We start from the raw sequence: 11,243 nt of genomic DNA, 5'->3' as shown, positions 1-11,243 counted from the left end.
CTGTTGATGTTTATCTTATATTCTTAACAAAATTTAAAAGTCAAACAAATTGATTAGTGTCCATGCTGGTTCCTACTTGGTTATACTTTTACTATTAACCTGTTCTAAGACAAAAAATTTAAAATCAGTAGGATTAAACATTTCTGCTTTTCTTGCACTCTTTGAAAAAAATTTTGGGGAAATTCATGACAACATGTCAAAAAAATTTAAAGTGCTGAAGGTCACATCTACCATTAAGACTCTATGGAAGTCACTGAAATTATACCATTAGATGTTTGCATTTGTTAATCAAGAGGATCTGAGACAAAAGGAGGAAAAAAAAACCAGAATAGGTATCAGCCCAGCAGAAACTCAGGTAGAAATTTTTTTATTATAGAATAATTTTGTAATACTCTTTTTTATTAGAGTATTATGGAAGCACAGGACTGAAAGGGATCACCTGTGCTGCTGAGTCCTATTCCCAGAAACTGCGGGGGCCACATGTCTAAACACATCCAAAGATGCCAAGAGCATCTCACACATCTCTCCATAAACCATTTTGCCACTGCAGCAAGGATCACCATTCAACACCTGATGATCCTTTTGGGTCCCTTCCAGTGCAGCATATTCTGTGATTTCGTGATTTTCCCATTTGAACAAAATAGCTTTCTCTTTTACTATCATTCTAGGACAGTTAGCCTCAGTAATGCCTCTTCCATGTATCTGCCTTCACTAAAACGGCTCCTTACATTTAGAAGAACTACAGAGAACAAAAAGAATTTTTACTTACACACTGGCTGAAGGCATTAATGTCAGCAAAAGCAAGTTCAGTTTCTGAGAGCACACAACAGACCTGATTATTTTGAACTTTCTTTTGAAAATATATTTTGCTCTTTGCATACACAGTGTTAATAGCATACTTAATAGCATACTTCACACAATACACATTTTTTTCTTGATCAAGAAAGGTTTTTTCATGAAGGACATCTGTGCTTTGATGCTTCTGTGTGATGTGGCTGAAAGAGTGGGCTGTGATTTTATTCATGTCATCTTGGGTAACAGACATTCATCTCAAGTAACTGTAAAAAAAGGCTACACACAAATTACAGCAACAAAAGTTGCTTGCATTAAAATATTTCCAGAAATTCCTGAGGAGCCAAGGATAGCACACTATGCTGACAGGAAGATACACAATGTTACAGCAAAGCAACTGGACCATTAAATAAACATTTATGGTGCAACACAAGACTGACAGTACTCACTAATGTTCACATAGTTCCAAGTAACTTCTTTCAAATGTTTCCACACTGAGAACAAAGCTATTCATTCACACAAAGCACTACAAAGTGATTTAAAAGCTACTTTATTTAACGCATTAAAATACAAGTCTACCTACACGTGTCATGTTTTGAACAGCTTTTATTGTTGTTGAATGAACAAAAGAATTTTTCCTTCATATATTTTGAATATATCTCTGTGGATATCATGATGAGTATTACACTGTACACAGAACCAAGAACACCAAGAACACTAAATAGCAACAATGATTCCTTGTTTATATTTACAGATTATTCTGTGAAATTAAACAAGTAGTAGTAACACTGTATAATAATAATAAAAATCAAATCAATTGTTCTTCCCTGAAATATTTAAATTAACTCAATTAATTAGAGTCCTTCAAATATTTCAAAGCTTTAGTGCTTGATTTTAATAACTATGTCTAATAAAGTAGTTTAGAAACCCAGCATTATTTACTGAGGAATTTCTAAGGATAGTTATCATTGTGGTGAGGTGAATGCTGTTTCCCTAGTTGTTCTGACAGAGTCCAGAACTAAATAAAGTTACTGTTTTACTCCCTGATTACAGGGAGAAGGCTGAACAAAGCAAAAAGGAGACTACTTCTGCTTTTAAGGTATCCTGCAATTGAAAAGAAATAAATGAAGATGAAATGTGAGGAATTAGGCTTGGTTTATCAGTAACAGCAGACCACAGTAACTGCACCTGCTCTTACTCAGACTCTGGACTGGAGGAGGGAAACCAGCAAAAACAGAAAAGGAGAAAGGTGATGCACCCCTGTGCATACTCAGTGTATATTCTGAAATACACTGCACTAGAGATGGAACCAAACCAGGAGATGACTCCTGTCTTTTAGAGAACCAAGCTTGTAATTCAAACCTGGATGAAAACACGAACTTTATATCTGACTTTTCCATTACAATAACTGATATTAAATCCAAACTTGTCATTGCAGAGAACAAAACTGAAACCTGTCTTGGAGAAGAGCACCTGAGTCCTCGCTTTGGCCAAAGATCTGTGCAGAGCCCCCAGGCTGCAATGCAAGCAGAGGAAGCCTAGCCAGCATGCCCACAAAAAAGACAATGTGGGTTTGTAACAGCAATTCTCTTGGATTGAACTCTGTTCCCCAGTTTCAATGTAGCTATTCATGCTGATTTTTTTTAAACAACTGTAGAAGGACCTTCCCATCCCTCCTACTACAGCCTTCTGGAGGAACTGTTGTGAAAGACTACTTTTGTGAAAGAAATAAGGATATAATAAATAAAGATGAAAGCTACTCTCAAACAGATCCAGTATATCAAGGCAAAGAATAGAATTACCTTGGGAAGAAAAAACCCCACTTGTTACAGGAAGTGAAGACAAGGAAAATTGTAAAGCAGTAATATCTATCACATGGCAGTCTTCCCCTCTGACTGGTGCTGACAGGGCAGCAATACAAACCTGTCAGATAAATGCTTTTCTTGTCAGGTTTGGACTAAAAAACTGTGTGGTAAGCTTTGTGTCCAGCTGATGATATAAAGTCATCACTGTAAGACTGAAATGGAGGGAAAAGAGTAAGAACAGGGAGAAGGAAATAACAAGCCAAAATTATTCCTACTGTTTAAGTCTTGACTGAAGAAGAAGTTTCCAACAGTTTAATTCACTGCAAGCTACTATACTACCCACCAGCTGATGAAATGAACCATGAAAGTCTGCCTGTCTTTATAGAGTCTCTGAGGAAATATCAATTCATTGGTTTCATTAAACCCTTGTGAGAAAGCCAAGTTTGAAGCTGCTGGGGACTTGTATCATTTCCAAGGCATGTGGAGAGGGGGTGAAAGGAAACGTCACTTGAAAGAGGTACTTGGTATCAAGCATCAATTGCGGAACCTCCTCACGGTTGTTTAGCATAGCCTGAAATCATAACAGAGAGGTAAGAAAATACTGCATTAAGAATCAAAGCAAAACCAGTCCATTGTTCTCTTCCCATTGCAAATCTTGCTTTTACATTATGTTAATCAGACTTGTTTGCATCACTTCCAAATGTCTAGAAGATGAGCAATGTAGTAATAATATGATGTAAATGTCAGGTACAACTACATAACATCAAAAACTCTGTGTGTGAAGTATCCAGAAAGTTGAATATGAGAAATAACAGTTGTAGCTCTTACCTGGACTTTCCGAACAAATGATGGAGTCACTCTTTTCTCAAAGTCATCTATCGGAGTGTATGAATTGAGGATCTTAACTATCTGTTCAAATTACAAAAGACTATATTACTATGTCAGAAAAAGTGAGAAGACAAAGAGAAGAAAACATTATTATGACATCCTTATTGATATTTAATTAAGGTTTCAGTAAAACATTTTACAGTAAAGAGAGAATTTTGACTAGTCACCTAATGAATTGTTTACATATATGATGACTGTTATGCCTCATTTCCAGAGGTGTCAGTAGGATCAAGGAGATGAAGAAAAAGCTGAATTGATTAAGGGAAACAATAAAAAAAACCCTGTGACAATGTAAAGAAAATACATTGTGAAGGAAAAATGTGGGATAGAACAAAGCAGGCAAGTATTCACCACAGGAGCAGTTAAAATGCTAACAATCAGAAAAAAGGAGTTAAAATTGCAGTTTAGCAAGTGATGATTCAGAATGCTGAAGAGTGTTATTTTCATCAAATGAGAGACCAACAGCCTTTTGCAACATATTATTTTAGATAGCTAAGATTCTGCAACCAGTGCTGCCAGAAGAAAACAGATGGTTCATTACCTGCACAGTAGAGAGAGATGTGCAGTGCTCACATATTTCCTTGGCATCATCATCTGTGATCTTTTTAACCTGAAGGAGCCAGGCTGCTTGAGATAGCGGCTCCAAAGTTTCTTTGGCATTGCTGGTTTGAAGATTCTTGTCCTTAAGCCATTCTTCCAAGTAGCTGATATTACATCTGGGTTAAACCACGAGCAAAGAAGAGAAACGTCAAGCTCCCCTTGACAAACAAGTTAGTTTAAAGACTGCTAAAGAAGAAATACTCTTCTAATGCAGTGTTCAGATTAGTACATTTTAAGTTAAAAACCATACTTGCAGATCATAAAAATCAAACAATCAATAGCTTACTCAACTTTAAGTTTACTCCTACTCCTTTGTATATTTCAAATTATTGTGGTTTTTTTGGGGGGAGGGGGTTGTTTGTTTCTTTCTTTCTGGTTTAGTTCGGTTTTTTAATTTTATTTTTTTAATTAAAAGCTTGGTTAATAGAAAGTGCAGTTATTAGTTGTTGTTTACAGAAAACTACTAATATATACTGCATTGCCTATTGCACTGTATGTCATGAAAACATGCATTTACAGTTGAGCTTGTACAGGAAATCAGAAAAATCTTCGCATGTTACAAAGCAGAGCCAGGCTTTCAACTGATGACCTAAAGGTTAAACCAGCTTTCTTCCAGTAATTTCCCAGATGGGACAAGATTTTACTGATTTTCTTTCACATTAGTCTGCAGACTGACTAATGGAGAATAAATGAACTGTATCTTCTGCAAAACAGGAGCATGTTTTCTTGCTGCTTGTAACAAGACAGATGATGCTCAATCTACATCCTCAAAGCTCTGTTTCACTGCCTTTCTTGTCACAGAGCATGAAACATGCAAGTCAGCTTTTGTCTCTCTGCCAGCCAGGGGACACTGCACCTGTTTGCTATAGTAAGAAAGAATTAAAAATACTATTGGTCACATCACAAATGAGCTAGCATGGAAAGAATCCTAACCATGCCTGACTTTAAACTTCAGACTGTAATTTTCTCTGCCTTTTCCTCCATTAGTGTTTCCATGGAAAGAACAATTTGTAATTGTTATGTTGAGAAAGCTCAGCCCAAAATGCAAAGATTTACTTTTTCAAAAGGAATGAAAAAACCAATAGGCTACTTCCATCAGAACGGCCACTGAATACCCAGTGACTTAGAGACAAAGGATATTACATGAAAGTGTTAAAAATTCATTCTCAAGCTTGTTGAAAGTTTACTGGCTTTACCTTATCTGCATTCCTTTTCTACATGAGCACATGTCCTTGCGGAGGAAGAGACTATTGAGGGTGACAGCTCCAATGAGAAAGAAAAGCTGCTTCACCGCCTGCTTTAGAAGCTCAGAGTCCAAGCCATTCTGACACATAGTGCTATAAAAATAGCTGAGCTGTTGCAAGATAGAGGTCATTGTGTAGGTATCCGTGTCATCTATACTAGAAGAACGTTTACGGAACCCTGTAGGTTTCAAGCCAGAAATTCCCTGAAGACTTTCATATTCCAGCATGCCTGGTACTGAAATACAACAGAAAATAACTGGTAAGACCAAAACTCCCAAGGATCCTTTCAGTTACATTAATTATTGAACAAAACCTACTTTCAGGAGATTTTAAAAGTTAAATGATAAAAGAAAAATGGGATACTGACAAAGGCTTCTGGAGCACACAGTTTTTAAAAAGCCTTTTGTTTTTCTATGATGTTCCTCAGATTCAAAGCATTATCCCACACCAGGAAATGTTGTGAGGAAAAAGTCTTTCCAAACCCTGTGGGGATATACCACTCAGTGGAATTTATATGTGTGGAAACACACATGCTTGAACACGTATCTATAAATCAAGAGGAGAAAGAAGTCTGTCCCATCCTTTGCCTCCATGTATAACCTTTATTCATACACTTCACAAGCTGAATTTAGGTGAGCTGGGATTGGTGCTGTCTTACCAATCATGGGCTGAATGTTGTTCTCCATGACAAGAATGAACTGGTGATATATTCGAATGGCCAAATCACTGAGAATTTGTCTGTATTCTGAGAGATCAAAATGCTTCAAACAGTTCTTATTCTGGCGTGGAGTGTTACACTTCATAAATTCCTACAAGTAAGTTGTAAATATCATTATTAGAATCACATAACATTATAACTAAATCATTACTATAATGTAATGTATGTATTAGAGTAACTCATTCCACTTCTGGCTGAACACAGTCTCAGAATGAATCAAAGCTACAGGTAATTTCAATGGATGCTTCCAGTACTTAATTTTCCAGTTTATGCTGATGTTTACTCTGTTCCTAAAGCCAAGGGAAAGGCATGCATAGACTTCAAAGAACTTTGGAATGATTTCTAGATCACTTAAACAGAAAGAAAACCCCCCCTGCCTCTTAAAAAAAAAAAATTATTTAAACTACGGTGGCAAACAAAAAAGAAATTACATTTTATTGCTGCAAAAGGATATTATTTTCAGACTTCATTAGCAAAGGTCTGACTTCAAAAGTATACACGGAATCCTAACTTGTGTGAAGTCTTGAATATTCATTAGAAATATATATTAACAGTAAATTCTGGATTCAGACCTTTGCCTACTGTTGCAACCAAATTATAAAAGACTTTGGTAACTAAGTTTAAACGTTTCCTGCGCTGCTCTGCAGCCGTTCCCGGTACGACCACGAGAGGGAGGGAGTGTTGCTGATGATCCAGCACACACTGGGATGCCAAGGCTTTGCGGCGTCTCTTTCCTTTAATCCTGAGGGCTTCATTCTATTGTCTCTAATTTCATTCAGTCTACCTGAATTTATAAAACCTAGCCAAAAAATACAGTAAGAGGTTTCAACTGAAAATAATGGAAAGAATTCTGAATCTCAGGATTAAACTTTGCTTAAACAAGCAAATGAAATAAGGAAAAAAATTAACATTTTATTGTTTTGTTTCTTTCTCGAGGTTTTCTTCTGTAGCCTTATTTTGGTAGCAGAAGTGTTTCAAAGGTCCCAGTTGTAAAATAGTAAAACTGTTTTTTATATTATAGATAGACAGATAGATAGATAGATAGCTGGATATCTCCACATTAAATAGCTCAAATTGAGCTATTTGAATGTGAAATAGCTCAAATTAAGGAACAGTTTTCAGGTCATATCTTTAACCTACTTTAGCACTTGGATGTTTCCTTGATTTCACTATTAGTTCTATACTGGGTTTTTTATTTGTATAAGACATATAATACAACTGCACGGTAATGTGAATATGTAAATACCTGGAAGGAACAGTGGTGAGCTGGCAAATAATTATCTATTATTGCTATTTTTGATTCCAATTAAAGTTTATCAAAAGTGAAGCAATGAAATTATTTTATTAAATCAATCCTACCTCTTCCCCACTGTACTGCTTCAGACAGTTAAGAAAATAGTATGTATTGGAAAGCCAAAAGGACAACATCTCAAAGTCTTCTGAATGTTCCTGAAAATGAGTAAAGCAATCTTATTATGGCATTGTCTCATGAAGTTAGTTAATTTAATAACTAAACTTAAGACTATTACAGTATTGGTAGAATAGTGTCTATCTATAGCAGAAGGAACATACAGCACCTGTAACATACAAGGTGAACAAATCATTTGTGTTTTCAGGCTCATACACACATAGCAAAGATCCCTCATTTATTTGGTAAATAGTGTTTCAGTATTTTGATATGACAGACTGGCTAAATAAATTAGCCTGAACAAACAGTTCTTTTGACACTCCTGTGGATAGTGTAGCATGCTGGAGGGCTTCCTGTGAAGAAGTGTGAACAACACCTGCATACACAAATGAAACTGAACCACAAATAAATAATTCCAACTGTGTTTAAGTATGCTTTATTTATAGTATGTTAGCAAAGTAAACAAAAGCTTTTCTAGTGGATAAACTGTGCTATAAATTTGTTTCTAAACAAACTATAGGCATTCTCTGTACAACATGTTCAACTGCATAAACCACAGTTTACTCCTGCCTGTGCTTGCTTGGTGTTTCCAGGTATAAATCCATAATAAAGCATTCACAGAGCTGAATTTGTTATGCAGATGAGACAAGAGGCTAACAATTCTTTACAACTTAAACTGGCTGGTAACAAATTTTAATATTTTGGTACTAATGTTGCAGTACCAAATGACATATCAAAAAAACTATTACACTAGTAGAAGAGTAGTATAAAAACCTCTTATAATTCCGTTACCTGCCAGCTGCCAGATATATTAACCTTCATTTCTGTCCATCTGATTTTTACCAGCGTTGAAAGCACATGTGCATTTCAGCTAATTAGCTGTTCATTGTAAAATATAAAATACTTTTAATTACTTTGTCAAGAGGCTCTTCAGATAAAAATAATTTATGTTAATGCATTCTGTGCATTTTGTGTTCAGCATAGTTGAACCTTACCTGGAGACTTTACAGGGATACTACTGCAAACTTCAAAAAGAGTGCCACTAATGATTATCATTCCATTACAGGAATAGCAGCAGTGCAAGTGTTGGCATTCCCCAGGTACTAGCATGCATCTCATACTTTATATTAAAAATAAAAATACAGACAAACACAATTCCTACCTTAACAACCTGTTTGATACCATCAATGGTTACATTCATGAAGGACTTCAGCATGTCAGCATCATTCAGATAATCTGCATACCTCACACACATGAATAGGATGTGAGCTGGAAGGCCAGGTATCATATTAACTACAACTCCACGTGGCTTTAAATCTGCATAAAGGAGAACCATCGGGTTTATTATATAAAAATTCAATGATTCAATGTATCAAGGTAATGCAAAAAGCTGGTTTAGCAGTAAAATTGACATTGCAAAGTAACCCAGATGAAGGAAAAAATTCTTCTCAAGAGAAACATGAAAGTAGAGTTCCTTTCAGAAAAGGGAATTATATGGAGAGGACAGGCAGGAGAGTAACCATCACACATGGATGTAGGCCCAGTGACTCACAGACTTAGGAGATGACCAGGAAGAACATAAATTCAAGTCCCTAGTGTGCTCTTGAGATTTATAGCTTTAGAGGTGAATAAATAATAAGAAAGATAACAGAGTCAGCATTATGTAGAGTCAGACAAATGATTTTTACACAGATAAAGCACTTCTGTACTTGAAATGTCTGGCAGTAGAAAAAGAGCAATATAGAGCATTGGTGGTAAGGGAGTGGGGAAAAAGGCAACTTTGAATGTAAGTGAGATATGGCCTTGCAGTTCTTGTTGTAGTGTTCTGAATATTGTTGAAAACTTAGAAAATTTCAAGTTTTTTCTAAAATACCAAGGATCAGATTCTGAATGATCCTTTCTTCATCCTCTTTTTTGTACTCCATCATTCCAATGTACTCTTTGGACGAAGATGGCACATGAGCTTCAGCTGTCAAACACAAAAGCACTGTTACTTCCAGGTTAGTTGCTGAGCTAATGGTCACATCAGATCAAACTGTTGGGGCAAAGCAGTTTTCTCTGTAACAGAGTACAGGCCTGTTCACAATTATGTTCTTAGTTTATGCTTCCAAGCACTATGAGTTAAGTAATATTTATATTGTTCATGAACAGTTTTGCTGGATTCAGTGGAATTACTTGCCTTAATAAGGCACATAAACAGCAACAATACATCTCTACATTAAGACACCTCTGCAATGTTTTCAAAAGTTTTCTATAGCAAAGAATTACACTGTATATAAGAGCTTTGTACAAAGGAACTTCATATCAGGAACCATCTGCCACTTGAAGGGTAATGGGTGGAGTTACTCATCTGATGCAAAACTTTGTTGGCTCAGAGACAGTTTGTGTGAGGGTATGTGTTAACTTCTGTTGACAGAACCTCATTACCTCTGGCTTAATATTTATCATGTAGTTTAGGTCCCATATGTGCCTATCATTTAGCCTATTACAAAAAACCCCAAACAAACCAGGAAAGGACTTTTATGCAATTTCTGTTGGTGGTTCCCCTGGCACATTTTCCTGAGGTTTTAGATTTCTAACCCCACCCCAAACTCCACCTCTTTAAAATATATTTTTCTTCAAACAGATACTGGCCATTCAAAGCTATTAAAAAAAACAGATCACATAACAATATCTTACCTTTTTCAAGAGTTTTGGTAAGAGTTTTGATCTGATCCTCCAATTTTTTTATTATTCTATCTTTCATGTCTAATTTTTCTTCAAGATCCTGTAATAATCAAAGTCAGTGAGTTCAGAGTAAACACAATTAAAAACTGTTTTCTACTGCTCTATGTTATTGCCACAATTAAAGCATGCTATGATGTGCTTTTACTTGTATTTGGTGGAAGAAACACCTTGATATTTTTTTCTCCCCCAGTTAATTGAGAAAATATCCTATCCATACCACAAAATCATTATTTCATTTTTTTTAATCCTACATTTCAGGTACAATTTCTAATGACAATTTCATTTCCTCACCATGTTTTCCACATGGAGTCGAGTTGTCACTTGTTTTATCTTGCTTTGTACTTCATCCTGGACTTCATCTTGCACCAAACCATTGCTCAGGCCCTCAGTTTCTTGGGTTGTGCCCTTTTGTTTTATGTCCACTTCATTCTGGGCCTCATTAGTTCTAAAAATAGGTAGGTAAGAAGTCTTGTCTCTTAATCTTTTGTTAAAGCAGAATTCTATGATACTCATCCATTACTTACTAACTGTACACAACACTGTAAGGTAAATCTTAATGAAATGTAATACTTTAAGGTGTTTAATTGACTCTGTTACTGCAACTTAGAGTGACTACATTTCTTAAATTAAAAAAAAAAAAATTACCGTCTTTGTGTTCTATTCCCTTCTAGCTCATAATGCAGTCGATTAGACATCTCTTTCGGGGTTTTTTTTCAGTAATAAATAGCAACAAAACCCAAAACAAAAGAGAAACAACAAAATCAAAGTCATTTACTGTTCTGTACTGGTATTCAGTTAATCTCTTCTTATGCTCATAATTTTGTTCCATCTAATGAAACAGATAATGTATCTGCCAGATAATGCATCAGATAAATATGTGACTATTCTATAACATAAAGAAAATTACATGGGATGAAGAATTTTCATACTACTAACTTCTTGCAGTTGGCAGTAAAACTACTTGTAAATTTTAAACCAGTTGCCTAGGAAGACATGCAGCTAGAGAGACTGGGGATCCTCAGCAGAGTATGCTTTCCTAAATTGAGACGAACTTTCAAACA

The 11,243-nt window shown here is 35.7% G+C and overlaps 1 protein-coding gene across 1 annotated transcript in view; it reads right to left on the bottom strand.

Annotated features, from left to right (window-relative positions):
• Positions 1-875: 875 nt before the first annotated feature.
• Positions 876-11,243, bottom strand: part of MYO5C (myosin VC) — a 33,209-nt gene continuing 22,841 nt past the window's right edge. The window contains exons 31-41 of the mRNA XM_050309620.1: positions 10,828-10,879; positions 10,474-10,627; positions 10,135-10,222; positions 9,329-9,424; positions 8,618-8,772; positions 7,407-7,496; positions 5,988-6,138; positions 5,282-5,564; positions 4,027-4,201; positions 3,426-3,506; positions 876-3,168 (exon numbers count right to left, since the gene is read on the bottom strand). Of these exons, the coding sequence (XP_050165577.1) occupies positions 3,016-3,168; positions 3,426-3,506; positions 4,027-4,201; positions 5,282-5,564; positions 5,988-6,138; positions 7,407-7,496; positions 8,618-8,772; positions 9,329-9,424; positions 10,135-10,222; positions 10,474-10,627; positions 10,828-10,879 (1,478 nt within the window). The 3' untranslated portion in view covers positions 876-3,015. The remainder of the gene's footprint in view (positions 3,169-3,425; positions 3,507-4,026; positions 4,202-5,281; positions 5,565-5,987; positions 6,139-7,406; positions 7,497-8,617; positions 8,773-9,328; positions 9,425-10,134; positions 10,223-10,473; positions 10,628-10,827; positions 10,880-11,243) is intronic.

This window comes from Myiozetetes cayanensis, unplaced genomic scaffold (genome assembly GCF_022539395.1).
Source record: "Myiozetetes cayanensis isolate MyiCay16 unplaced genomic scaffold, myiCay2020 scf14, whole genome shotgun sequence".
Taxonomy (NCBI): Eukaryota; Metazoa; Chordata; class Aves; order Passeriformes; family Tyrannidae; genus Myiozetetes; species Myiozetetes cayanensis.
This window is presented reverse-complemented; position numbering and strand designations above follow the sequence as displayed.